Consider the following 26,061-nt stretch of genomic DNA (forward strand, 5'->3'; position numbering starts at 1 on the left):
TCGAATGGCGTGAGCCGCATGCGGGGAGACCCGCACGTACGGTTTTTAGGGGGATCTGGTCGAAAAACCGGCCGGCGCCCACCCGACTAGAGGGACTGAGAAATTAATTGAGTACAAAACTTATCTTCAAGCTTTNGCTGGGCCACCTCGAATGGCGTGAGCCGCATGTGGGGAGACCCGCACGTACGGTTTTTAGGGGGATCTGGTCAAAAAACCGGTCATATATATATATATATACATATATATATATATATATCTATTATTGTTATAATATTTATCCTAATTCTTGTATTATTATTTTGATACCATAATTTCTCTATCTGTTATATTTTTCAACAAAGCAAGACTAATTTCTCTGCCTAAGCGTTACCAATTAAAATTCCACTACATAATGAAATCATTGACCCAATAATTAATATAGTTAGAATCTTAGTTGACACTGCTTAGATGAAATTAATGACCCCATAGTAGAGCTAAAACTATCCATTCTTTTAGGATACCTAGGATTTATATTATAGTCGATATCAAATATAATAAGAAATATATTGTAAAATAATAATTTTAAAAAAGCATGAAAGTATGATTTTATCTAAAGCGGAGTCTTTTAATAAAAGACAAAAAGTTCAAATAAAATTATTAAGGCCTCCATGCTTTAAATGTAGCATAAATTATCCTTATAAACTACTAATAATAGTCATATTTGTCCTTATATTTTCACAAATAAGTTATATATATCTTTTGTTATATTTTTCTACATATTTGTTCTTTTCATTCAATTTTAGGATCATATTCATCATCGTACTCCAAGACAAAATGATATGTATCCCTACGGAGTTAAATTTCATATCTTTCAGTATATTTATCTTTACCGCAATAAAATCTTCATTTTCCACCTTAATTTATGTGGAGCTTACATGACATTTTTCGTTTCTGATAATTATATTTACTAATTCATTTAAACTCTTTTAATCCACCTGTCCAATCCACTCAAAAATTTCATTATTCTTTCATGGTGGATAGTGGATACAATTTCACTACTCAAATATCGTCTAAATCAAAACCCAATTTAGTGGTAGGTTCTCAAGAAAAATAATAATCTAAAAGTGAAATGTATTTACATTCTCCATACTTAAATACTTTAACTTATATAAACTGATGTTAAAAATAATTTCACAATATAAATTTTACTTTAACAAGATCTTCATCAGTTATTAGGATAAACCCTTTCTAATTTTGGCTGGTGAGGTTAATTAGTGATTATGGACTAGATTCTAATATTTTAGGATAAGCCTATTTATAAGCAGTTTTATTAGTTCAAATTGAAGTAGCAAAAATACAAAAAGTGCAGCAGTTTTTCATCTCTTTTGCACTGTTTCTTGTTTACTTTCTCATTTGATTTTTTCAATTGTGGCTGTTTAATTAGATAAATCAAATAATTCTCTAGAAATAATAGGCTGTTTCCGAAAGACCCTCTGTACAAGTGCAAACAAATCCATGTACAAAGGAGACAGTGTCGAGAATATAGCAAATAACAAGGTAACAGTGCAAAGTCATGCCCAAAAGGAGCTGCAAACAACAATACAATAATGTGATAGTCGAAAGTTGAAACATTTGATTCTGTATAAAGAACAATGATTATGCAGGCTATAATACAATTGAAATCAATCAAATTGAAATCTATGATATACTCAAAATACAATTAGAAAGGTGTTAGGCTCTTTGGTGTCATTCGATCAACTTTACCAACCCGGTGAGGAGGCCACACAACATGGGTAACCCTTCCGCGAACCAAACCAAGAGGGATCTGAAAAAGAAAGTTTTTTCAAGTCAATCAAACTAATCAACTGAGCTAGACGAAAGCTTATTACAAACACAGATAAGCTCACACTAACATTCTCACTCTCAGAACTCCATTCGTTCTCTCCTTTCTTACGCACCACATAAGATATAGCATTGACAGGGTATAATCTATGTTTTACTTTAGGATATGGAATGAGCAAGTAACTTTTGGACAAAACAAGTCCAAAAGATCAATTTATTCATATGCAAAGGTAGGGATCCTAAGTTTTCATCCAAGAAGCTGTATGTTCGCTGGACACATAATCTTAAGACACACGTACTAAGCGATTCATCAAAAGTAGAATGAACATAGATATAAATCACCAACTCTTCACACAAACGGGAAGTTTAACACTTCATACTAGGATGTCCAAAAGTTAAATTCACCCCTTCACAAGTGAGTAGGAGGCAGGGTCAAATAATGCAGCATTTAGCAATTTATCCCAATATGATTGCCAATTCTATTGATCTTGTATGTCAACTACATTAGCTAAAGCGTCTTAACGTAACCTTGTATTAACTTTACAAAGTATATTGGATTCTTTCGATGTTAAATTCCTCTTCATTAGCAAGAGAATATGGAGTATTATGTAACGTACAGGGCCAAAGGATCTTGAGTCCAAGCTCCACGCCTGATTGTCACCTTCAACCCAACAATGTCCTTCAGGGATCACTACTGCATCATAAGGGGGAGTACTGACCAAGTCACCTGGTAAGGCTGTTATTCTCTTTATATTTTTCTCTTTATGATTAGTTGGAGAGCTGAAATGAAGGACAATCACAAATCAAACAATAGTGCAAAAGATGGTTAAAGAAAATTATAATATATTTAATTTCCAATTAACAATAAAAACATTAACTTATTTATAAACTGGCATCTGCTCTAAACTCAGAAACAAAATAAGGAGGTGTCCACATGGACTATAATATTGAATTTTGCTGGCACAATTTATCAAAGACCACTTGAATTATAGAATACAACATCTAAGAAGTATAATATCAGATGACCTGATACTTAGGCTTTACCACTGGTTGAAAAACAAATATCTCACAAGTCGCTGCTTAGAGAGGACTTCGAGAGGGCCGTATAAGGATGGGAAGGGCCAAAATATCGAACAAAAGCTGATTACTGACAAAAAGATAGTTTTCCAGGTCAAACAGGATCTGAAATCCAGCACAAGTTACCAGTGCTCAACAACTGAGTGGAAGCAGGACATCTTGATTGATATATTATTTTTTTTCCAATGACACCAAGAGCATGACATTCAAAGAAGAACAATATGTGTTAGAGGCCCTTAAGGTATTACAAAGTCGAGTTTCTAATGCACTTTACTCTTTCAAGAATGAAAAACGAGTATTAGTTGAGGTGCACGCAACCTGGCCCGGACACAACGGTTATCAAAGAAAAAAGAACAAAAAATGAATATTCCACCAAGAAGGTATTAAAAACAACAGAGCTTTTGATCTTTCTTTCGATTTATCTTCAAGAGAAATTCTCCATAAAATCATAATATATATATGTATGCTTTTCCACTAGTAACTTTTCAAAGCCTTGGATTTGCTTTAGTCATACTAACTATGGATGGAAGAACATATACTCAATTCAGAGAAGTTTTTTAGTAGCAGGAGATGCCATTGAAATCTATGAACAAGATGTCATTGAAAATCTATGAGCTAGTAACACCAGCTATGTCAAGAGAGTAAAACATAAAGTATGAAACCCTATTCTCTGTCACAATGGGACTTATCATTAAAAGTAAGGTATCCAAATCAGCAAATACGATATCTAAAGACAAAAGTCGGGAATTTTGATGTACAACATTGGAACCAAGAATATCTATTCCATGGTCAGATGCAGTATCAAACCTTCCAAAATGAGAAGTGTGGACCAAGTATATTTCTCATCCCAAACAGTACAAACATATTTGTAAGGTCCGAAAGTCTTAACAATTAAACTTGACTAACCACCTATGATAACATCCACAAGTAACTTAAGTCATACTCCAACCAGGTTAGTAAATGATATCTTGTGGGGACTCTCTAAAACAGCTGCCACACCCGTGTCGGATCCTCTAAAAATGCACTACTTTTGGAGGATCCGAACCGCACTCATTGACTCTTTTGGAGAGTTCGAGCAGCAACATAGAGTGAATCAACAAAATCTTTAAATAAGATGTAGACCAGTCAAGCGGTTACTTGAGTCAACAAAAAAACAAGCTTGGGGTAGCTTGTCAAGAGTTACCTGAAGACAACCACATCGCCGAGGGAAAACTTGTATTTTTCTAGGCAAAGCTTCTCCACTACAACAAAGTCACCTGCACCATAATGACTAGCTGATAGTTTCATCCATGCAGCAGCACGAAACTTTAAGAACATAAAAGAGATAAAAAAGAGTAGTTACGAGTCAAGGATCTCATGGAACTGTCATCATGTGGATTAAATGTAGGAGACATTGAAATGCCACCAACAGGAACAATACTAGCATAACGATCAGAGATGGTAAGGCCTATGAGCCCAAAGGTGAAATAATTCTTAGTTAAATTCCAAATGAAATTCACAGTTCCCATATTCCGCCTAAATCATCTGCCACTCTGTTCAAACCCAAGAAGATATTTTAAAAAATCAGCAAAGATGTCTTTCCAAAGTAAGCATGTAATCAATCCTATTTCAAAATATGCAGTGCTTAACAGTGTGAAAGACTTCAATCAACTTCTCATCAATCCCAAACTAGTCAGGATGAACCCCTATATCCATTCAGTCTGTTTAGGCCCATGTTATCCCACCCCACAAGAACAGCAATGTAGCAACTGCAATGTAATTTTGGTCCAACAGAAAGGAGCATATATTATCTGGCACCATGTGTGATGTATCTTAGCATGAATCTAGCGCTAATTAATCACTAGGAATTGAGCAAACCCATCAATATTTTTTCTAGAAAAAGGTTAAATCCACAGCTATTAACAGAAGCTTTTCTTATTATTATTTCTTCCTGAAAGGTAATAACTTTTACAACTAGCTCCTACCCAATCCTCTAATAGACGCCTGCTGAATAACAAATACAATCAAAATAATTGAGCGTCAGCTATATAACTCATCTTTATGCTCCCTGCTCTATTTAAGTTGTGTCTTTCTAGAAAAATTATTGCAAACATATCATAATAACTTCAATGTTGCATGAATTAACTAAATTGAGGGGAAGTGTGAGACATACAGATGATATAGAGACGCTGGAGAAGAGAGAAAGAAACAAAAATCGACGAAAGCTCCGGCAGCCGATGATGGCTATCACTGATGAAGAATGACGGTAGAAGGATAGACCGATCTGGGCCTATTATGGACTCTAAATGGGCCTGCCAAAGCCAGTGGATTGGTTTGCTGGGCTTGTGTCAACAAGCATATCAACTAACACAATCTCTACATTAAAGTATAAAGAGAAAAAAAAAAAGTTAAAAGATAAATAATTCAAACAGTTACTTTTTAGTACTATATTTATTTCTACCTTAAGATACTATTAGGGAAAATAATTCTTCTCCGTGAATATTAGTCCAGGCCTGTAATTCTTATACTTAATCGACCTTTTTATTAGTTATATACTTATACTAGATGCGGCTAGCATGAGCCCAACAATTTGAAGCGGAGAATGATCAGCTAAATCAAATTCCAAATTAGTCCTTGCACTTCGGACAGTCTCACACATTTGACAATGAACCAGCAGAAAGCATGAAATTTTTATACATATATTGGACAAAGAATTTTTTATACACATATAGAGGACGCGATACATGTTTTTCATATTCTTGCCATGGGTTTTCATCAGATTTTGCTCTTAATGTGTATCTAACAATTTCTTTTGTTCTTTCACTTCAAAAATCTCTAACAATGCTTACAGATTTTTTGCGCTTCAACTTCTAGAGTGCTCCACTACTCTGCTACTGCCTACTCGTGTTGTTTACCACAAGTTTATTGGATTCCATTATTAATTTACCATCAAAACAAAGATTTCCTTAGGACGCGATGAGCACTGATCTTCGAGTTGCCAGCGCGCACTGAGCAGTGGCCAGTGAGAAGCGCTGCGCACAGAGATGAGAGTTGAGAGACAACCGGCTGCCGGGCTGCTGTGTAAGTTGTAACTTATTATTCCAAGTCGAGTGAGGACTGACGACTGACATAGAGAAATGGGATTTAGTGTCTGAGTTAGGGATTTTTGATTTTCAGTTTAGGGATTTCTGATTGAAATTTGGGCCTAATTTGAGTATGGGTTGTGGGCTATGGGCATGGGCTGAAGCAACCTACTAAGGGTGTAAAGAGGGAAACTTTCACATATACCCATTTAAAAATAGTCTATAGATATAGTTTGATAATTACAATTTATAGTTATATGTCATATGAAAGAGAGAGGCGAGCGAGACTGGAAAAGAGAGGGAGGAAAGAGTGGGAGAAAGGTGAATTGTGTATGTAAGTATATTATACATATGTATTTTGTATATATGACAAGCAAGAGTTGAAAAGGAAGGAGAGAGGCGAGCGAGATTGGGAGAGGTAGGAGAGAGGCGAGCGAGAGAGGTGAATTGTATATTTATATAATTGTATATTATACATATGCGTTTGTATATATGGAAAACGAGATTGGGAGAGGGAGGAGAGAGGCGAGCGAGAGAGGGAAGAGAGTGGGAGAGAGATGAGTTTTATATGTATATAGGTTAAATAATTGTATATTATACATATGTATTTGTATATTTTGACGAATAATACATATACAAACATGCTAATTATACAAACTCGTAGTCAGCTCACATAATTAATGTAAAATGCTAGTTGTGAGTGATAACATAATTTTCCCTAAAGAAAATGTATATATAATTTTGGTTTTTTTGGTTAATTGATTCTTTTAGCTGAAAATCGAAAAACTGAAATATTGAAATATGAAATCGAAAGCGAACGAAATAATCTTGAAATCAAAATTTTAAAACATCGTTCGGTCAATTTTTTCGATTTTAACCATATTATACCCCGTCCTAGCAATAGTGTATAGTTAGTGTGCATTTCTTATAACTTTTGGCTATTCTTTTTATGTAAATAAAACATAGTTACATTTACTGGGAAACTAATTACTTTATTATATACATTTGAAACTTTTCTTTTTTAAATTTTGTAAACAAATATTGCTTTGAATTTCGATAAGATAATGCAACTACCAAAAATGTTTGAACATTTTCATGATTGACGTAATTTTTATACTTGATGATTGGGAACACTAGTATTAACGATAATTAGTAAGTAAAGTATTGTGCAAGAAAACTAGTCATACAAACTGTTACAGTTCCTTCCTCTTTGTTACATCTACCATATCAGTTCTCATAGTTAGGTATGTTGCTACATTTAAGAAAATTGAGATTGTCGAATCTCCAAATGTGCATCTTCAAAAATAATTGGTCTAATTATTTTATCGTACTATTCTTACTAATTAATGTTTAATATTGGTCTTGAAAATGATTAAGTGGTTAATGCTTGGGGCAAATTATGAAGAAAAAAATTATTTTTTCTTGATATGTTGAAAGTAATAAGCAAAATTGAAATATCTATATTTGAAACGATAAACAAGTAAAATTAAAAGAAAAAAAATTTATTTATCAACGTACATCAAAAAATTGTATTATAAATATTTTTTAACTCCAAACTTAATTGAAAAATATTTTAATTTGACATTAAAATAATTTGTACAATGAAGGTGAAATTAACCAAATAACATAACAATGACCAAAATTAAACATTAAATCAAACATTCAACACCACTAATTTTGTGGTTTCCCAATATTATTATTATCATTTCCATTTCTAATGGGCCAATAATGAGCTCAAGGCCCAAAATAAACAAAGTAAAATTAGGTCAGCCCAAAACCAAAATCCACCGTCCACTAAAAAAATCAACACTAGATTTTCATTTTTGTTGCCAAACTTGAACAAAGGATCATCGTCCATATCTATGTTATAACTTCAACTGAAAATCCTATGAACATACAAATCATATATTTTCAACATAAAACAAAGACAAAAAATCTATGACGATTTAGCCTCAACTTAAACCGAAAGTCACAAAAATATTCAAATCTCATATCATCAACATGATGGAACAAATCTATGAGAAATACATACAAGTTTTCACATATTACTAACAAAACACAAATCTATTACAGATTTTCGCATCAATATCATACAATCTGAAACAAAATTCAATCTCATATAATCAACATGATGAACATATCTAAGAGAAATAGATACTAATTTTCACATATCAGTAACAAAACACAAATCTATTACCAGATTTTCTCATCGATCTAAAACAAAATTCAATCTCATATCATCAACATACAATAAACAAATCTTAGAGAAATACATACTCGTTTTCACAAATTTGTATCAAAACACAAATCTATAACCGGATTTTCGCATCAATATCATATAATATGAAACAAAATTCAACAAAATACATTAGATCTAACCTTTACTGAGCTTTGCTAAAACCCTGGCCGCGTATGGAGAATAACAACACAAACCACAAGTAGGGTTTCAAGTGAGGATGAAGGGACTTTTTACATCAGCTAGGGCCTGTGCGGCACTCTGTGTATGTGTAAATAAGTCCATTCATATTTGATTTGAGATATTAGTTAAAATTATAAGATTATTTTATTCCTATTAAAATGGTGGTGGGATGATTACTACTTTTTTTATATATATATAAAATTTGGCATATTTATAAAATTGTTATAAATCCATTAAATAAGTGGATAGTCCATAAAGTTAGTACATGAACAACCATTCATATTCACTAGGTTACATGAACCTTTTTGGATAAGTATGTATCTATTTATTATGATACTTAATATGGTGACCTTTGGAATGATTTCTCACTCTATAAATAGGGTTGTTCATTCACTATTGTAATATATACATATGAAACTTATATATACTTGAATAAAAGAAAGTCTTCTCCTACATCTATTTCTCTTGTCTTCTTCTTATAATCTTGATTTTACAACACGTTATCAGCACGAGTCTCTACCAGTTCAAGTAAAGACTTTCAAAGCCTCGGAGGTAAGAATTTCCTTTATTTTTAAATAATGTCTAATCTTTCTAAACTTGAATTTCTTGCTCTAGACATATCGGGAAAAAGCTATCTATCATGGGCACTCGATGCAGAAATTCATCTTAATGCGATGGGTCTAGCAGACACCATCCAAGAAAATAATCAAGCATCGAATCAAAACCGTGCTAAGGCGATGATATTTCTCCGTCATCACCTTGATGAGGGTTTGAAAATGGAATATCTCACTGTTAAGGATCCTCTGGTGTTGTGGAACAATTTAAAAGATAGATATGACCACCTGAAGTTGGTTGTCCTTCCACAGGCACGTTATGATTGGATCCACTTGAGACTTCAAGATTTTAAATCTATCAGTGAGTATAACTCTTCTATGTTTAAAATTATCTCACAATTAAAATTATGTGGAGAAAATATCACTGACCATGATATGCTGGAAAAAACGTTTTCCACTTTCCCTGCCTCGAGTATGCTTCTGCAGCAGCAATACCGAGAAATGGGATTTAAAAAGTATTCCGAATTAATCTCACATCTCCTTGTTGCTGAACAACATAATGATTTACTGATGAAAAACCATGAAAGTCGACCTACTGGTTCTATGCCATTTCCTGAAGTAAATACGGCAAATTTTCACCAATCTAAGCGTGAAAAAGGTCGTGGCCCCAGTCGTGGCCGTGGTCGTGGTCGAGGAAGAAATCTCAATCATGGTGATCGTCTTGCACTAAATAATAACATTCAACACCAGCAGTGTAAAAAGAAGAATGAAAAACATGACGTAGTGCAGAAGAAAAATTCAGACAACAAATGTTATCGATGTGGAGGAAAAGGACATTGGTCACGTACCTGTCGTACGCCAAGGCACCTGGTTGAGTTATATCAAGCTTCCCTGAAGGAGGTGAAAAATAACGCAGAAGCCAACTTTATCACGGAAGATACTGTTGAACCCATGCATCTAGATGTAGCGGATTTCTTTGAGAACCCCGAAGGAAAGATAGATCACCTGATAGGTGATGGGTCTGTGATAATATAAATATATTTCATTTTCGTCGTTTATATGAACTAGTATGAATATGTTTTCCTAGATTTGTAAATAACTAAAAGGTTGTGTATTGTTTTTGTTTAGTAATAATATTATAATGTTTATTTCTTTTATATCTTTTATCTTGAAGAATATATGGATACCTCAATGATCAATCATGAAGATATTTGTATAATTGATAGTGGAACAACGCACGCCATATTCAAAGATGAGAAATACTTCTCCTACTTGCTTAGAAGAAAAGCAAATGTTACTACAATTTCTGGTAATTCAAACTTAATAGAAGGCTCCGGAAGAGCTACTATATTTCTGCCTAAGGGGACAAAACTTGTCATAGAAGATGCTTTGTTCTCTTCTAAATCCCCAAGAAACCTGTTAAGTTTTAAAGATATTCGCCGAAATGGATATCATGTTGAGACAATAAATGAAATGAATGTTGAATACCTTGGTATTACCAAGATTGTCTCAAACCAGAAATATGTATTGGAGAAATTATCAACTTTATCTTCTGGCCTGTATTATGCAAAAATAAGTACGATTGAAGCACACTCTATCGTAAACCAGAAGTTTACTGACTTAAAGACTTTTGTGCTTTGGCATGACCGAATAGGTCATCCTGGATCAATAATGATGAGACGAATCATTGAAAACTCAAATGGTCATCCATTAAAGAACCTGAAGATTCTTACAAATGATGAGTTTTCATGTGCTGCTTGCTGCCAAGGCAAATTGATTACTAGGCCATCACCAATGAAGGTTAACATTGAATCCCCTCAATTTTTGGAACGAATACATGGGGATATTTGTGGACCTATTCACCCATCTAGTGGGTCGTTTAGATATTTTATGGTCCTAATAGACGCATCTTCAAGATGGTCTCATGTGTGCCTCTTATCATCTCGCAACCTGGCGTTTGCAAAATTATTGGCACAAATGATACGATTAAGAGCGCAATTTCCAGATTATCCCATTAAGACAATTCGTCTTGATAATGCTGGCGAATTCACATCCCAAGCTTTTGATGCTTATTGCGTATCGGTAGGGATAAAAGTTGAACATCCTGTAGCTCATGTTCATACTCAAAATGGCCTTGCTGAGTCATTTATTAAGCGCTTACAATTGATAGCAAGACCTCTACTTATGAAAAGTGAGTTGCCTACTACTGTTTGGGGTCATGCTATCTTACATGCAGCATCACTTGTTCGTCTCAGACCGACTCATTATAATAAATACTCCCCATTACAATTGGTATTTGGTCATGAACCAAATATTGCTCATCTTCGAATTTTTGGATGTGCTGTATATGTGCCTGTAGCACCACCTCAGCGCACCAAGATGGGCCCTCAAAGAAGGTTAGGCATATATGTTGGGTTTGATTCACCCTCAATAATTCGCTACCTTGAGCCATTGACGGGAGATTTATTCACTGCAAGATTTGCAGATTGTCGATTTGATGAAACAAATTTTCCGCAATTAGGGGGAGAGAAAAATAAACTTAAAAGTGAAATTGCATGGAAAGTTTCGTCATTATCTCATTTTGATCCACGCTCCCCTGTGTGTGAACAAGAGGTCCAGAAGATCATCCATTTGCAAAACATAGCAAATCAAATGCCAGACGCATTTACTGATTCAAAAAGGATAACAAAGTCACATATTCCTGCAGTAAATGTGCCTATCCGAATCGACGTCCCAAAAGGACCATCTACAAGTGTCATAGCTTCTGAATCACAAATACGCCTGAAGCGTGGTAGACCATTGGGTTCAAAAGATAAGAATCCTAGAAAAAGAAGTACAAAAAATGACACTACAAAAGAATTTCACGAAGAAATTCAAGATCTGATTAATCCTGATATTCCTGAAGAAATCAGTGAACCCGAGACTCAAGTAAATGAAGAACTCTCAATAAGTTCTTCTACAGGTGATGGGATAAGTTTAGATCGATCAAAAATCATAGTGGATAATGTTTTCGCATATGATGTTGCACTTAACATTATGCAAGGAAATGAGGATCTTGAACCTCTATCCGTCGAAGAATGTCGACAAAGACATGATTGGCCAAAATGGAAAGAAGCAATTGAATCAGAATTGAATTCACTTGCTAAGCGTGAGGTTTTTGGACCAGTAGTCCAAACGCCTAGTGATGTTAAACCAATTGGCTATAAATGGGTCTTTGTACGAAAAAGAAATGAGAGAAATGAGATTGTAAGATACAAGGCACGCCTTGTTGCACAAGGATTCTCTCAACGACCTGGTGTCGACTATGAAGAAACATATTCACCTGTTATGGATGCAATAACTTTTCGATATCTCATCGGTTTAGCTGTACATGAAAATCTTGAAATTCGTCTAATGGATGTGGTTACAGCTTACCTTTACGGTTCACTTGATAATGAAATTTATATGAAAGTTCCAGAAGGACTTAAAATGCCTGAAGCATGTAGTTCAAAATCTCGGGAAATATATTCAATCAGATTACAAAAGTCATTATATGGCTTAAAACAATCAGGGCGCATGTGGTATAATCGCCTCAGTGAGTACTTGATAAAACAAGGTTATATAAACGATGTCATTTGTCCTTGTATATTTATTAAGAAAACAACATTGGGATTTGTTATTCTTGCTGTTTATGTTGATGACATTAATCTCATTGGAACTCCAGAAGAGGTTCAAAAGGCAATTGAATATCTAAAGGAAGAATTTGAGATGAAAGACCTTGGAAAGACAAAAATTTGTCTTGGACTACAAATAGAATATTTAGTAGACGGGGTCTTCATCCATCAATCTGCCTATACTGAGAAAATCTTGAAACGATTTTACATGGACAAAGCACATCCATTAAGTACTCCAATGGTTGTCCGATCACTTGAAGTGAGTAAGGATCCATTCCGACCTCAAGAAGAGAATGAGGAACCTCTTGGTCCAGAAGTACCTTATCTTAGTGCAATTGGGGCACTTATGTATCTTGCTAATGCTACGAGACCTGACATAGCATTTTCTGTTAATTTGTTAGCAAGATATAGTTCTTCCCCTACACGAAGACATTGGAAAGGAGTTAAACATATATTGCGATATCTAAGGGGAACTAGTGATATGGGTCTGTTTTATACTAACAAAGATAGTGCAGATCTTGTTGGTCATGCAGATGCAGGTTATTTATCTGACCCACATAAAGCTCGATCACAAACAGGCTATCTGTTCACATATGGAGGTACTGCTATATCATGGCGATCTATGAAGCAGTCTATTGTCGCTACTTCTTCAAATCATGCTGAGATAATAGCCATTCATGAAGCAAGTAGAGAATGTGTATGGTTAAGATCAGTAATACATTCTATCAAAGAAAGATGTGGTTTGAAGTGTGACGTCAAGATACCCACAATACTCTTTGAAGACAATGCTGCATGCATAGCTCAATTAAAAGGAGGCTTTATAAAAGGAGATAGAACGAAACACATTTCACCAAAATTATTCTTCACACATGATCTCCAGAAGAATGGTGATATTGATGTGCGACAAATTCGTTCGAGTGATAATCCAGCAGATTTATTTACTAAATCTTTACCGGCCTCAACTCTTGAGAAGATGGTTCACAAAATTGGAATGCGAAAACTACCATCTGAATCGTGGTTTTTATCAGGGGGAGTAAAATACGCACTGTACTCTTTTTTCCTTAATCTAGGTTTTGTCCCATTGGGTTTTCCTAGAAAGGTTTTTAATGAGGCAGCAAATAATGCGTATCAAAAGATATGTGTACTCTTTTTCCTTCACTAGAATTTTTTCCCACAGGGTTTTTTTTAGTAAGGTTTTAACGAGGCACAATATCTATGGACATCCAAGGGGGAGTGTTATAAATCCATTAAATAAGTGGATAGTCCATAAAGTTAGTACATGAACAACCATTCATATTCACTAGGTTACATGAACCTTTTTGGATAAGTATGTATCTATTTATTATGATACTTAATATGGTGACCTTTGGAATGATTTCTCACTCTATAAATAGGGTTGTTCATTCACTATTATAATATATACATATGAAACTTATATGTACTTGAATAAAAGAAAGTCTTCTCCTACATCTATTTCTCTTGTCTTCTTCTTATAATCTTGATTTTACAACAAAAATATACTTTTTATGCTTAATTTTAGTTGTTATAGTTGGATTTGAAACATTAACTAATAAAAAATAATTGGTCTAACTATTTTATCGTACTATTCTTATTAATTAATGTTTAATATTGGTCTTGAAAAATGATTTAGAAATTAAGTGGTTAATGCTAAGGGCAAATTATGAAGAAAATAATTATTTTTTCTTGATATGTTGAAAGTGATAAGTAAAATTGAAATATCTATATTTGAAACGATAAACAAGTAAAATTAAAAGAAAAAAAATTATTTATCAACGTACATCAAAAATTGTATTATAAATATTTTTTAACTCCAAACTTACTTGAAAAATATTTTACTTTGATCAAAATCTTTGACATTAATATATAATAATATACATCCCAATAGTCAAGCGATAATAATAAGGATTGAGAGTGTTATGTTTCATAAAAAATATTGTTACATCAGAAAAATATCTCAAAAACCTATGGCTCAAGAAACTACTTCATCAATTACCACACATTTTCTATGTCCACCATCCCGTTGTCCATCTAGTTATGATGACCACTCTACTATTCGTGGCATTGGTACTACTACTACTACTACTCAGATCACACATCCATATTATTTAAACTTTCTTTCACTTCATGTCCAGATATTGCAACCACCATCAGTACAACTTCAGGTGTTACCCTATTTGAATTTTGCAATATCCTTCCTAGTCTTGTCAAGTTAGTAGGAAAATGAATCCAGGATTGTTGATTTGCTTCATTTATTTTTACTGCAACAATTATCGACGAATCTAGAGAAATACTCAAGAAACATATAATGATTATACTTGTAACCGACATAAATTTCCGATTTATCATCGATCAATCTGATTAACTTCACAATCTTGCAGTTTGACCTTGCACCTATAGCACTGATAGAGACCATAAAAAATATATAGCTTCTAATTTGAATTCGACTAAATAGATACAATATCTTTAGCAAAATATCTTCAAGTACAACTAGTATCTAATTAAATTAGTTGAGAATGATAGTACTTGGAAACAACGCATATCTCCAATGAATTTGAAGAATATATATATACACACACATATACGAAAAGTTCTCCTTAATAGATAATGCTAGCAGTTTTTCCTGATTCTTATTCACTCGTCATACTACAATATAAGATGATAGTAACGCCTTAAAAGGAAGACAAAAAAGACTCCAACAATCAATAACAATAGCTTGCGAAAAATCAATCATCACCATTGAGGACACTTGAGAAAGCCGGAAAAAAAGGCAAATAAGAAGTAATGAAGCAAAGAAGTTAAACTAAAATCGCTACACAAAATGCAGAGAAAATAAACAGACAGGGTGTGCAGAGATTAGGGCTGGGCTTTCAGTCAGTTCGTCTTGTAAATTTTGGTTCGTTTTTTTGGTTTGGCAAAAATGTGAAACCAAACCAAATTGAAATAAATTCGGTTTGGTTCGGTTTAACCAAATTTAATTAACAGTGGCAAAAATTAAAGAAAGTTAATTCATTTATACTTATCAAGGATGGATGGTAGTCACTAATTTACCGTAAGCCTTATTAGGATCAAATGTTTTGATGTCCTCTACATACAAATGCACCGAAAAATAGCCACAAGTGTGCCTACAGATGTACACTAACAATAACTAAAAATAAAATATGATAAGACAGTAGACTCATGACTCAACACTACTTCATGAATACTTATTTAACACAAACGTCAACAGAGTTGCCTATAAATAACATAATTCCAGAAAGAAGCAGTACATTACAGTTCATAAATCACACAAATAATCACATAGTTGCATACTTACATTCAATGATTAAAAAAACAACAGAGGACGCGATACATGTTTTTCATATTCTTGCCATGGGTTTTCATCATATTTTGCTCTTAATGTGTATCTAACAATTTCTTTTGTTCTTTCACTTCAAAAATCTCTAACAATGCTTACAGATTTTGCACTTCAACTTCTAGAGTGCTGCACTGCTCTGCTACTGCCTACTCGTGTTGTTTGCCACAAGTTTATTGGATTCCATTATTAATTTACCATCAAAATAAAGATTTTCTTAGGACGCGATGAGCACTAACCTTCGAGTTGCGAGCGCGCACTGAGCAGCGGCCAGTGAGAAGCGCTGCGAGCAGAGATGAGAGTTGAGAGATGGGATTTAGTGTCTGAGTTAAGGATTTCTGATTTTCAGTTTAAGGGATTTCTGATTGAATATTTGGGCCTATTTGAGTATGGGTTGTGGGCTATGGGCATGGGCTGAAGCAACCTACTAAGGGTGTAAAGAGGGAAACTTTCACGTATACCCATTTAAAAATAGTCTAATTACTCTATAGATATAATTTGATAATTACAATTCATAGGTAAATGTCATATGAAAGAGAGAGACGAGCGAGACTGGGAAAGAGAGGGAGGAAAGAGTGGGAGAAAGGTGAATTGTATATGTAAGTATATTATACATATGAATTTGTATATATGACAAGCAAGAGAGGAAAAGGGAGGAGAGAGGCGAGCGAGATAGGGAGAGGTAGGAGAGAAGCGAGCGAGAGAGGTGAATTGTATATTATACATATGCGTTTGTATATATGGAAAACGAGATTGGGAGAGGGAGGAGAGAGGCGAGCGAGAGAGGGCAGAGAGTGGGAGAGAGGTGAGTTTATATGTATATAGGTTAAATAATTGTATATTATACATATGTATTTGTATATTTTGACGAATAATACATATACAAACATGCTAATTATACAAACTCGTAGTCAGCTCACATAATTAATGTAAAATGCTAGTTGTGAGTGATAACATAATTTTCCCTAAAGAAAATGTATATATAATTTTGGTTTTTTTGGTTAATTGATTCTTTTAGCTGAAAATCGAAAAACTGAAATATTGAAATATGAAATCGAAAGCGAACGAAATAACGTCAAAATCAAAATTTTAAAACATCGTTCGGTCAATTTTTTCGATTTTAACCATATTATACCCCGTCCTAGCAATAGTGTATAGTTAGTGTGCATTTCTTATAACTTTTGGCTATTCTTTTTATGTAAATAAAACATAGTTACATTTACTGGGAAACTAATTACTTTATTATATACATTTGAAACTTTTCTTTTTTAAATTTTGTAAACAAATATTGCTTTGAATTTCGATAAGATAATGCAACTACCAAAAATGTTTGAACATTTTCATGATTGACGTAATTTTTATACTTGATGATTGGGAACACTAGTATTAACGATAATTAGTAAGTAAAGTATTGTGCAAGAAAACTAGTCATACAAACTGTTACAGTTCCTTCCTCTTTGTTACATCTACCATATCAGTTCTCATAGTTAGGTATGTTGCTACATTTAAGAAAATTGAGATTGTCGAATCTCCAAATGTGCATCTTCAAAAATAATTGGTCTAATTATTTTATCGTACTATTCTTACTAATTAATGTTTAATATTGGTCTTGAAAAATGATTAAGTGGTTAATGCTTGGGGCAAATTATGAAGAAAAAAATTATTTTTTCTTGATATGTTGAAAGTAATAAGCAAAATTGAAATATCTATATTTGAAACGATAAACAAGTAAAATTAAAAGAAAAAAAATTTATTTATCAACGTACATCAAAAAATTGTATTATAAATATTTTTTAACTCCAAACTTAATTGAAAAATATTTTAATTTGACATTAAAATAATTTGTACAATGAAGGTGAAATTAACCAAATAACATAACAATGACCAAAATTAAACATTAAATCAAACATTCAACACCACTAATTTTGTGGTTTCCCAATATTATTATTATCATTTCCATTTCTAATGGGCCAATAATGAGCTCAAGGCCCAAAATAAACAAAGTAAAATTAGGTCAGCCCAAAACCAAAATCCACCGTCCACTAAAAAAATCAACACTAGATTTTCATTTTTGTTGCCAAACTTGAACAAAGGATCATCGTCCATATCTATGTTATAACTTCAACTGAAAATCCTATGAACATACAAATCATATATTTTCAACATAAAACAAAGACAAAAAATCTATGACGATTTAGCCTCAACTTAAACCGAAAGTCACAAAAATATTCAAATCTCATATCATCAACATGATGGAACAAATCTATGAGAAATACATACAAGTTTTCACATATTACTAACAAAACACAAATCTATTACAGATTTTCGCATCAATATCATACAATCTGAAACAAAATTCAATCTCATATAATCAACATGATGAACATATCTAAGAGAAATAGATACTAATTTTCACATATCAGTAACAAAACACAAATCTATTACCAGATTTTCTCATCGATCTAAAACAAAATTCAATCTCATATCATCAACATACAATAAACAAATCTTAGAGAAATACATACTCGTTTTCACAAATTTGTATCAAAACACAAATCTATAACCGGATTTTCGCATCAATATCATATAATATGAAACAAAATTCAACAAAATACATTAGATCTAACCTTTACTGAGCTTTGCTAAAACCCTGGCCGCGTATGGAGAATAACAACACAAACCACAAGTAGGGTTTCAAGTGAGGTATGAAGGGACTTTTTACATCAGCTAGGGCTTTCTGTGCGGCACTCTGTGTATGTGTATTTACATAAAGGATTATAATAAAAAGTCCATTCATATTTGATTTGAGATATTAGTTATAATTATAAGATTATTTTATTCCTATTAAAATGGTGGTGGGATGATTACTACTTCTTTTTTATATAAAATTTGGCATATTTATAAAATATACTTTTTATGCTTAATTTTAGTTGTTATAGTTGGATTTGAAACATTAACTAATACAAAAATAATTGGTCTAATTATTTTATCGTACTATTCTTACTAATTAATGTTTAATATTGGTCTTGAAAAATGATTTAGAAATTAAGTGGTTAATGCTAAGGGCAAATTATGAAGAAAAAAATTATTTTTTCTTGATATGTTGAAAGTGATAAGCAAAATTGAAATATCTATATTTGAAATGATAAACAAGTAAAATTAAAAGAAAAAAATGTATTTATCAACGTACATCAAAAAATTGTATTATTAATATTTTTTAAATCCAAACTTACTTGAAAAATATTTTAATTTGATCAAAATCTTTGACATTTATATATAATATATATACATCCCAATAGTCAAGCAATAATAAGAAGGATTGAGAGTGTTATGTTTCATAAAAAATATTGACATCTTTGATGAAGTCATATACTGTTGTTAGACAACTAGTTATTGGTGAAATTGTCACAATTAACTAAATTAAATCAAGAGATATTATGTTAGATGTACTTAGAAATACAATTGTAAGAATGTAGACAATAAAATTTTGCGACTCTAAAAGATGCGGTTCAATCGAGTTGGAACTCTACAAATTGTATTCAACTCAAATTAGTAAATTCTCTTAAAAATGCATCTCGAAAATTTTATAAAGAGATCACGATCTCGAATACTCTACAAATTGATTGATTATTCATATAGAGAGTTCCATAAAGAGATCAGGATCTCGAATATTCCACAAATTCATGGATTATTCATATATAACGGATACTTAATTCTCTTTAAAAGCATCTCAAAAATTTCATAAAGATATCAAGATCTCGAATGCTCCACAAATTGATGAATTATTCATACAGAGAGTTCCATAAAGAGATACTCCACAAATTGATGGATTATTCATATAGAGAGATCAAAAATAAATCATCTTAGTTCGAGAAATAAACTTTACAAAGTATATTGGATTCTTTCTATGTTAAATTCATCTTCATTAGCAAGAGAATATGGAGTATTATGTAACGTACAGGGCCAAAGGATCTTGAGTCCAAGCTTCACGCCTGATTGTCACCTTCAACCCAACAATGTCCTTCAGGGATCACTACTGCATCATAAGGGGGGTACTGACCAAGTCACCTGGTAAGGCTGTTATTCTCTTTATAAAGAGCTGAAATGAAGGCCAATCACAAATCAAACAATAGTGCAAAAAGATGGTTAAAGAAAATTAGACTATATTTAATTTCCAATTAACAATAAAAACATTAACTTATTTATAAACTAGCATCTGCTCTAACTCAGAAACAACATAAGGAGGTGTCCACATGGACTATAATATTGAATTCTGCTGGCACAATTTATCAAAGACCACTTCAATTATAGAATACAACATCTAGAGGACGCGATACATGTTTTTCATATTCTTGCCATGGGTTTTCATCAGATTTTGCTCTTAATGTGTATCTAACAATTTCTTTTGTTCTTTCACTTCAAAAATCTCTAACAATGCTAACAGATTTTGCGCTTCAACTTCTAGAGTGCTGCACTGCTTTGCTACTGCCTACTCGTGTTGTTTGCCACAAGTTTATTGGATTCCATTATTAATTTACCATCAAAATAAAGATTTCCTTAGGACGCGATGAGCACTGACCTTCGAGTTGCGAGCGTGCACTGAGCAGTGGCCAGTGAGAAGCGCTGCGAGCGGAGATGAGAGTTGAGAGATGGGATTTAGTGTCTGAGTTAGGGATTTCTGATTTTCAGTTTCGGGATTTCTGATTGAATATTTGGGCCTAATTTAAGTATGGGTTGTGGGCTATGGGCATGGGCTGAAGCAACCTACTAAGGGTGTAAAGAGGGAAACTTTCACATATACCCATTTAAAAATAGTCTAATTACTCTATAGATATAGTTTGATAATTACAATTCATAGCTAAATGTCATATGAAAGAGAGAGGCGAGCGAGACTGGGAAAGAGAGGGAGGAAAGAGTGGGAGAAAGGTGAATTGTATATGTAAGTATATTATACATATGAATTTGTATATATGACAAGTAAGAGAGGAAAAGGGAGGAGAGAGGCGAGCGAGATAGGGAGAGGTAGGAGAGAGGCGAGCGAGATAGGTGAATTGTATATTTATATAATTGTATATTATACATATGCATTTGTATATATGGCAAACGAGATTGGGAGAAGGAGGAGAGAGGCGAGCGAGAGAGTGGGAGAGAGGTGAGTTTATATGTATATAGGTTAAATAATTGTATATTATACATATGTATTTGTATATTTTGACGAATAAACATATACAAACATGCTAATTATACAAAATCGTAGTCAGCTCACGTAATTAATGTAAAATGTTAATTGTGAGTGATAACGTAATTTTCCCTAAAGAAAATGTATATATAATTTTGGTTTTTTCGATTAATCAATTCTTTTAACTGATAATTGAAAAACTGAAATATTGAAATTTGAAATTGAAACCGAACGAAATAACCTTGAAATCAAAATTTTAAAACATCGTCCAGTCAATTTTTTTCGATTTTAACCATATTATACCCCGTCCTAGCAATAGTGTATAGTTAGTGTGCATTTCTTATAACTTTTGGCTATTCTTCTTTTTATGTAAATAAAACATAGTTATATTTATTGTGAAACTAATTACTTTATTATATACATTTGAAACTTTTCTTTTTTAAATTTTGTAAACAAATATTGCTTTGAATTTCGATAAGATAATGCAACTAGCAAACATTTTCATGATTGACGTAATTTTTATACTTGATGATTGGGAATACTAGTATTAACGATAATTAGTAAGTAAAGTATTGCGCAAGAAAACTAGTCATACAAACTGTTACAGTTCCTTCCTTTTTTGTGCAGATTCTATTGACCAACTTGTTACATCTACCATATCAGTTCTCATAGTTAGGTATACTGCTACATTTAAGAAAATTGAGATTGTCGAATCTCCAAATGTGCATCTTCGATATCAATAATGCAAAATCGAATATTTGAAGTAAAGATATTGAATGATAAAATAAAACGACAAGTCTGATATAGGCTTCTCCTTGAAGTGTCAAATTAATGTTACATTTTTTACAAGATGAAGATTTAATATAATATACGTAAAAACCATCCTCATGCATGTTGCTTAATTAAGAGAAGAATCCGAAGGTGTCGAAAATGGTAGTGTGAAGCGGGTCACTCAAGTGGGTAGCCCAGTTGTTAAGTGGGCCTTTTCCAGTAGCAGCAGCTTGGACAGCAAAGCCCAAGAACGCAACCATGGCGAGCCGGGCATGCTTGATCTCAGCGAGTTGAAGGGTGGCTTTTTTCTCCGGGTCAGCAGCAAGGCCCAATGGATCGAAGAATGATCCACCTGGGTAAAGCCTTTTTTCTGGGTCAAGCTCGGCGTTCCTTTGAAATTCGATGTATCCAATGACAAGAACCTCAATCCAGATCAATGTTGTAATGGAGAACGGGAGTGGTTGCCCTAAGTAGGATGATCCCTCAACCAACTCAACCTATGCAAAATCGTTTCACAAATTAGATGTTCCTTTTATAGAAACTTATTCACACTCGATATTTATATTTAATCAAATTTAGCTAGCTAAATATATACATATGTTCTCACCTTATTAAACCATACACCTTATTGTTTAGTTATGTTTTCCAAATAGCTATTAATATGGAATTGTAATAAATTAACAATATTTGAAAACAAGCTAGGCAATCATAGACAATGAGAAAAGAATAATCAAAACTACTCCGTCCATCGCGCACAGGTAAAAAATCTACTCCAATGCAATAGCTCGCAAACCCCATAGGAGAGGTAACTGCACTAGGCAAGCCTGGTGTGACGAGCTCGACCCAAAAGGCAAAACTTTTATTTTCGTTAGCAAGAAATTTTAAACTTGAAACCTCAAACATGAAAGTTCTAAGCTCAAACTACTGGGCCACCCCGAAGGGTCTAGACATTCTCTTTTAAAACATATTTGTCAAAAAAATATTTTATTTCATTACGATAAAAAATTTAAGTTTGACTACAATTCATAATTTGTTGAAAATTGAAATGGACAAATAATGAGGAAAATATGGTTTTTTTTTTCTAGTATAAGGAACAAATAAAAAGTATACATGAAAAGGAAGTAAAACAACAAAATTGACACGAGGAAACGACAAAACACGAAACATGCATACATTAGGTGTTCTAACTTTTATTTGGAAATATTAATTAAATTATACTTAAGAAACTACTCAATACAAATACTCTATTTAAAAGCAAAAACTACTAAATTTATCAAAATCATACCATACTTGTAACACCATCCCTTAATCCAAGATTTTGAATTAATGATACGCAATATGACTAAAGTATATATGTGCATTAACATGGAATTAGGTACTAGTAATTTATAGCGAATTTAATTTAAGAGGCATATGATAAAATTACGAGTATCACATAAATTGAAACAGTACCTTTCCGGCATCTTGCCATGTAATACCAGTGAGCCACTCAACAGTGAGTGCACCAAGAGTAGCCAACATAGCCCATCTTCCGTGGATCAATTCACATTCTCTGAACCTCTGTAGTCCAAAAACCTCACTGTAAGGCTGAAACGGAGTTGATTTCACATCAGCAACTTCAGTTCTCGTTCCAATAATGTCACCAGCTAAATTCTTCGCCAAATTCTGGTCCAGCGAATCCAAATCAAATTGCAAATACTCCGCCGGTTTCCCCAAACCGAACGGATCGAATCCGTAGTCACCTACAAGGCTTCCGTCTAGATACTCCGGTGCCTTAGCTCCTGGATACCACAACGGTCTATCCGGAATTTGCTTCTTCGCAGCCTTTTTCGGTGCGGCTTTTTTCTGTCCGAATCCGAATCGGGCTTGGACTCTACCGGAGCCGGAGTGGATTTCCGGTAGCCGTGTTCCGATGAACGAGGATGTAGCTGCGGCGGTGGCCATGGTGGAGCTAGATTAGGGTTATGATCGGCGAATTGGATGTGATGGAAATGGAGAGATTATAGTTGGTTATATTGGTGCAGAAGGTACTGATTTTTGATATATGGAAGAGAGGATTTTGAGCGTTGGATGAGAAGATGAATTGATCTAACGGTTGAAAATACACAAGGCCTTATCTAATTCTTATCATAGCTGATTTTCAGGGGTGTGTTTGAAGGACACGTAGGATTTGAAGTCTTGTGGTTGACATGTAACATTGGAGATTAGAGTTGAGTGAGAATATCTTGTATTTTTTGGGAGCATGCATATAATAATGAAATAAAACTGATAGGATTGGTGGGCTTCTGATTTTCATCTGATATCACCCGGTTCGAACGAATTCAATAACTTTAACAAATGATGTATTTTGTTATTTGATTTTAGAGTTTCAAGTTAAATTTTAAATTTGCAAACCACTATTATGTTCAAAGGGTTCACAATTCATATATATATATATATATATATATATATAACCAAAAAATTATCAAGTATATATAGTTATCGAGGAGATCAAGTGATTACCCTGTGTTCGCTCTATATCTACCCCTCTTTGTATTTATATTACAAAATTATTAAATATGTATAGACTTTTTAATTGTGAATTGAGTGATTATGAGAATAATGAGTTTGATGGTAAATTTAAAATCTATCGAGTGTAATTTCTAATTTCGTCTCTAAATTGTCACATATGTGGAGAAGAAAAGAAAAAGTGAGTTTCTTGTCATGTAGTTACCTACTTAATACTATGATTTTTTAACTAAGAACATAATATAATATTTTTGGTTTTTTGATTTATTGGCTTGTTGCTTATTTGTACTTCCCTAATTCCTTTGTAGCTTTGCGGCAATTTTTCATTTATACAAAGAGAAGGTAAGTTTTATTAACTAATGACCAGTACCTAGGATGATTTTACAAGTAGGAACTTTAATTAATCAAAGTCGATGGATTAGATCTAATAAATAGATATGTTATTTATAGTAGATTCTCAAATTATTTATAGGAAGTGTAAATTTAGAAGAAAATGGTTAGAAGAAGGTGAGAGTTTAGCTTTTCAATGAAGCATCATATTATATTTAATCGTTTTAAAATAGCTACATTCCTGATTTTTAGTAGTTATACATATATCGTATAAGAAAAAATCGATATTAAAATATTGAATGGATAAAGATCTTTTAGATTGGACTTCCATCACAGGTTATCTTGTTTATCTTGGTAGCTCACCGATCTCATGGTTGTATAAAAAACAAAGATATATATCTCATGTTTTGTACTCACTTTTCAAATTTACTTTGTAAATTTTAAGTTATGTGAACTTTGACCAACATTTTAATATATTTTTAAAAATCACAACTTGATATATTATTCACCTAGCTTTTGAATTTAAAATGTGATTTAAATAATATAATTTAAGTTGATCAAAAGTGCAGTTAACAAAAAAATATGTTTGCTTATTTGGTGACAACATTTTTTTAAAAAAATAAGTGGAATTTGGAAGCTTGCTTCTGAATATCAGAGCCAGGTTTCGATCCTGGGACCTGTGGGTTATGGGCCCACCACGCTTCCGCTGCGCCACTCTGATGTTGTTGCTGTAACATCCCATCATAATTTATATAGCTATTATCATTTTAAATCTTCCAACTAATTCTCTATTTGCAATTTAATTTAATTTTTATTCTTGTAATAATTACGAATGGAACTTCTAATTATTATATAATGTAAAAGAAATATATCAAAAAAACATGAAAACGTAAATTACACATTCAGCTAAAAGCTCAATCAAATATGATTTCGCTCCCCTAATCTTATTACAACTTTTTTTTTCTCAAAAATATTCTTTCAATAACTTATTTACGTAAAATCAAAACGTGATGTCCCGTTTCAACGTTAGGAACCCAACCTATCAATAATTTGAGACTTTTTTTTAATCGAGAATTCGTCAATAATAAATCCGTCTTTTGAACCAATCACAACCTTCTAATGAATTTCGATGAATAATGGATCTGCTCCTTTACACTTCTCCATTTAAATACAGAGCTTCACTTTGCATGATGTGAAGTTTGAACATACAAGCTAAGCCACAAATCCTCCACATTTTACCACTCGAACTAGGCCTTAGGGGCTAATTTGAGTCTTTGAGGCATAATATGGCAACATAGTGGACAAGTAAATGTA

At 33.0% G+C, this 26,061-nt stretch overlaps 2 protein-coding genes, 1 long non-coding RNA gene and 1 other non-coding gene across 7 annotated transcripts; all 4 read right to left on the reverse strand.

Annotated features, from left to right (window-relative positions):
* Positions 1 to 1,529: 1,529 nt before the first annotated feature.
* On the reverse strand, positions 1,530 to 16,320 carry LOC107029470 (mitochondrial inner membrane protease subunit 2). 4 transcript variants are annotated; one of them, XM_027911875.1, is made up of 6 exons: positions 16,199 to 16,320; positions 5,051 to 5,253; positions 4,241 to 4,430; positions 4,082 to 4,154; positions 2,439 to 2,601; positions 1,530 to 1,804 (listed from the first exon to the last, which is right to left on the reverse strand). In XM_027911875.1, exons 3-6 carry the CDS (start codon positions 4,404 to 4,406, stop codon positions 1,700 to 1,702), a joined length of 507 nt encoding a protein of 168 aa, XP_027767676.1. In that variant the 5' UTR covers positions 4,407 to 4,430; positions 5,051 to 5,253; positions 16,199 to 16,320; the 3' UTR covers positions 1,530 to 1,699. The 4 variants fall into 4 exon arrangements, with proteins under 4 accessions (XP_027767676.1, XP_027767675.1, XP_015086374.1 ...); XM_027911874.1 differs by lacking the exon at positions 16,199 to 16,320 and adding an exon at positions 8,340 to 8,480; XM_015230888.2 differs by lacking the exon at positions 16,199 to 16,320 and adding an exon at positions 5,825 to 6,025.
* Positions 16,321 to 19,770: 3,450 nt separating this feature from the next.
* LOC114078584 lies at positions 19,771 to 20,830 on the reverse strand. Its single transcript, XR_003580201.1, has 2 exons — positions 20,539 to 20,830; positions 19,771 to 20,058 (listed from the first exon to the last, which is right to left on the reverse strand). It is a non-coding gene; the product is annotated as an uncharacterized LOC114078584 (long non-coding RNA).
* Positions 20,831 to 21,895: 1,065 nt separating this feature from the next.
* Positions 21,896 to 23,905, reverse strand: LOC107031083 (chlorophyll a-b binding protein CP29.1, chloroplastic). Its single transcript, XM_015232290.2, has 2 exons — positions 23,362 to 23,905; positions 21,896 to 22,406 (listed from the first exon to the last, which is right to left on the reverse strand). The coding sequence occupies exons 1-2, from the start codon at positions 23,851 to 23,853 to the stop codon at positions 22,041 to 22,043; spliced, it is 858 nt and encodes a 285-aa protein (XP_015087776.1). The 5' UTR covers positions 23,854 to 23,905; the 3' UTR covers positions 21,896 to 22,040.
* A 1,491-nt stretch (positions 23,906 to 25,396) lies between these two features.
* TRNAM-CAU lies at positions 25,397 to 25,468 on the reverse strand. Its single transcript has one exon. It is a non-coding gene; the product is annotated as a tRNA-Met (tRNA).
* Positions 25,469 to 26,061: the final 593 nt, after the last annotated feature.

This window comes from Solanum pennellii, chromosome 9, assembly GCF_001406875.1.
Source record: "Solanum pennellii chromosome 9, SPENNV200".
Classification (NCBI taxonomy): domain Eukaryota; kingdom Viridiplantae; phylum Streptophyta; class Magnoliopsida; order Solanales; family Solanaceae; genus Solanum; species Solanum pennellii.

What these genes read in the sequence shown, in the direction of transcription:
- LOC107029470 (XM_027911875.1), bottom strand. Translation starts at nt 4,406, where the DNA reads ATGGGAACTGTGAATTTCATTTGGAATTTAACTAAGAATTATTTCACC. An exon ending in GGCGATGTGGTTGTCTTCAG is followed by an intron (nt 2,602 to 4,081) that starts GTAACTCTTGAC and finishes CCTTCATTTCAG; the next exon opens with CTCTCCAACTAATCATAAAG. An exon ending in ACTCAAGATCCTTTGGCCCT is followed by an intron (nt 1,805 to 2,438) that starts GTACGTTACATA and finishes TTTCTTTTTCAG; the next exon opens with ATCCCTCTTGGTTTGGTTCG.
- LOC107031083 (XM_015232290.2), bottom strand. Translation starts at nt 23,853, where the DNA reads ATGGCCACCGCCGCAGCTACATCCTCGTTCATCGGAACACGGCTACCG. An exon ending in CATGGCAAGATGCCGGAAAG is followed by an intron (nt 22,407 to 23,361) that starts GTACTGTTTCAA and finishes GATTTTGCATAG; the next exon opens with GTTGAGTTGGTTGAGGGATC.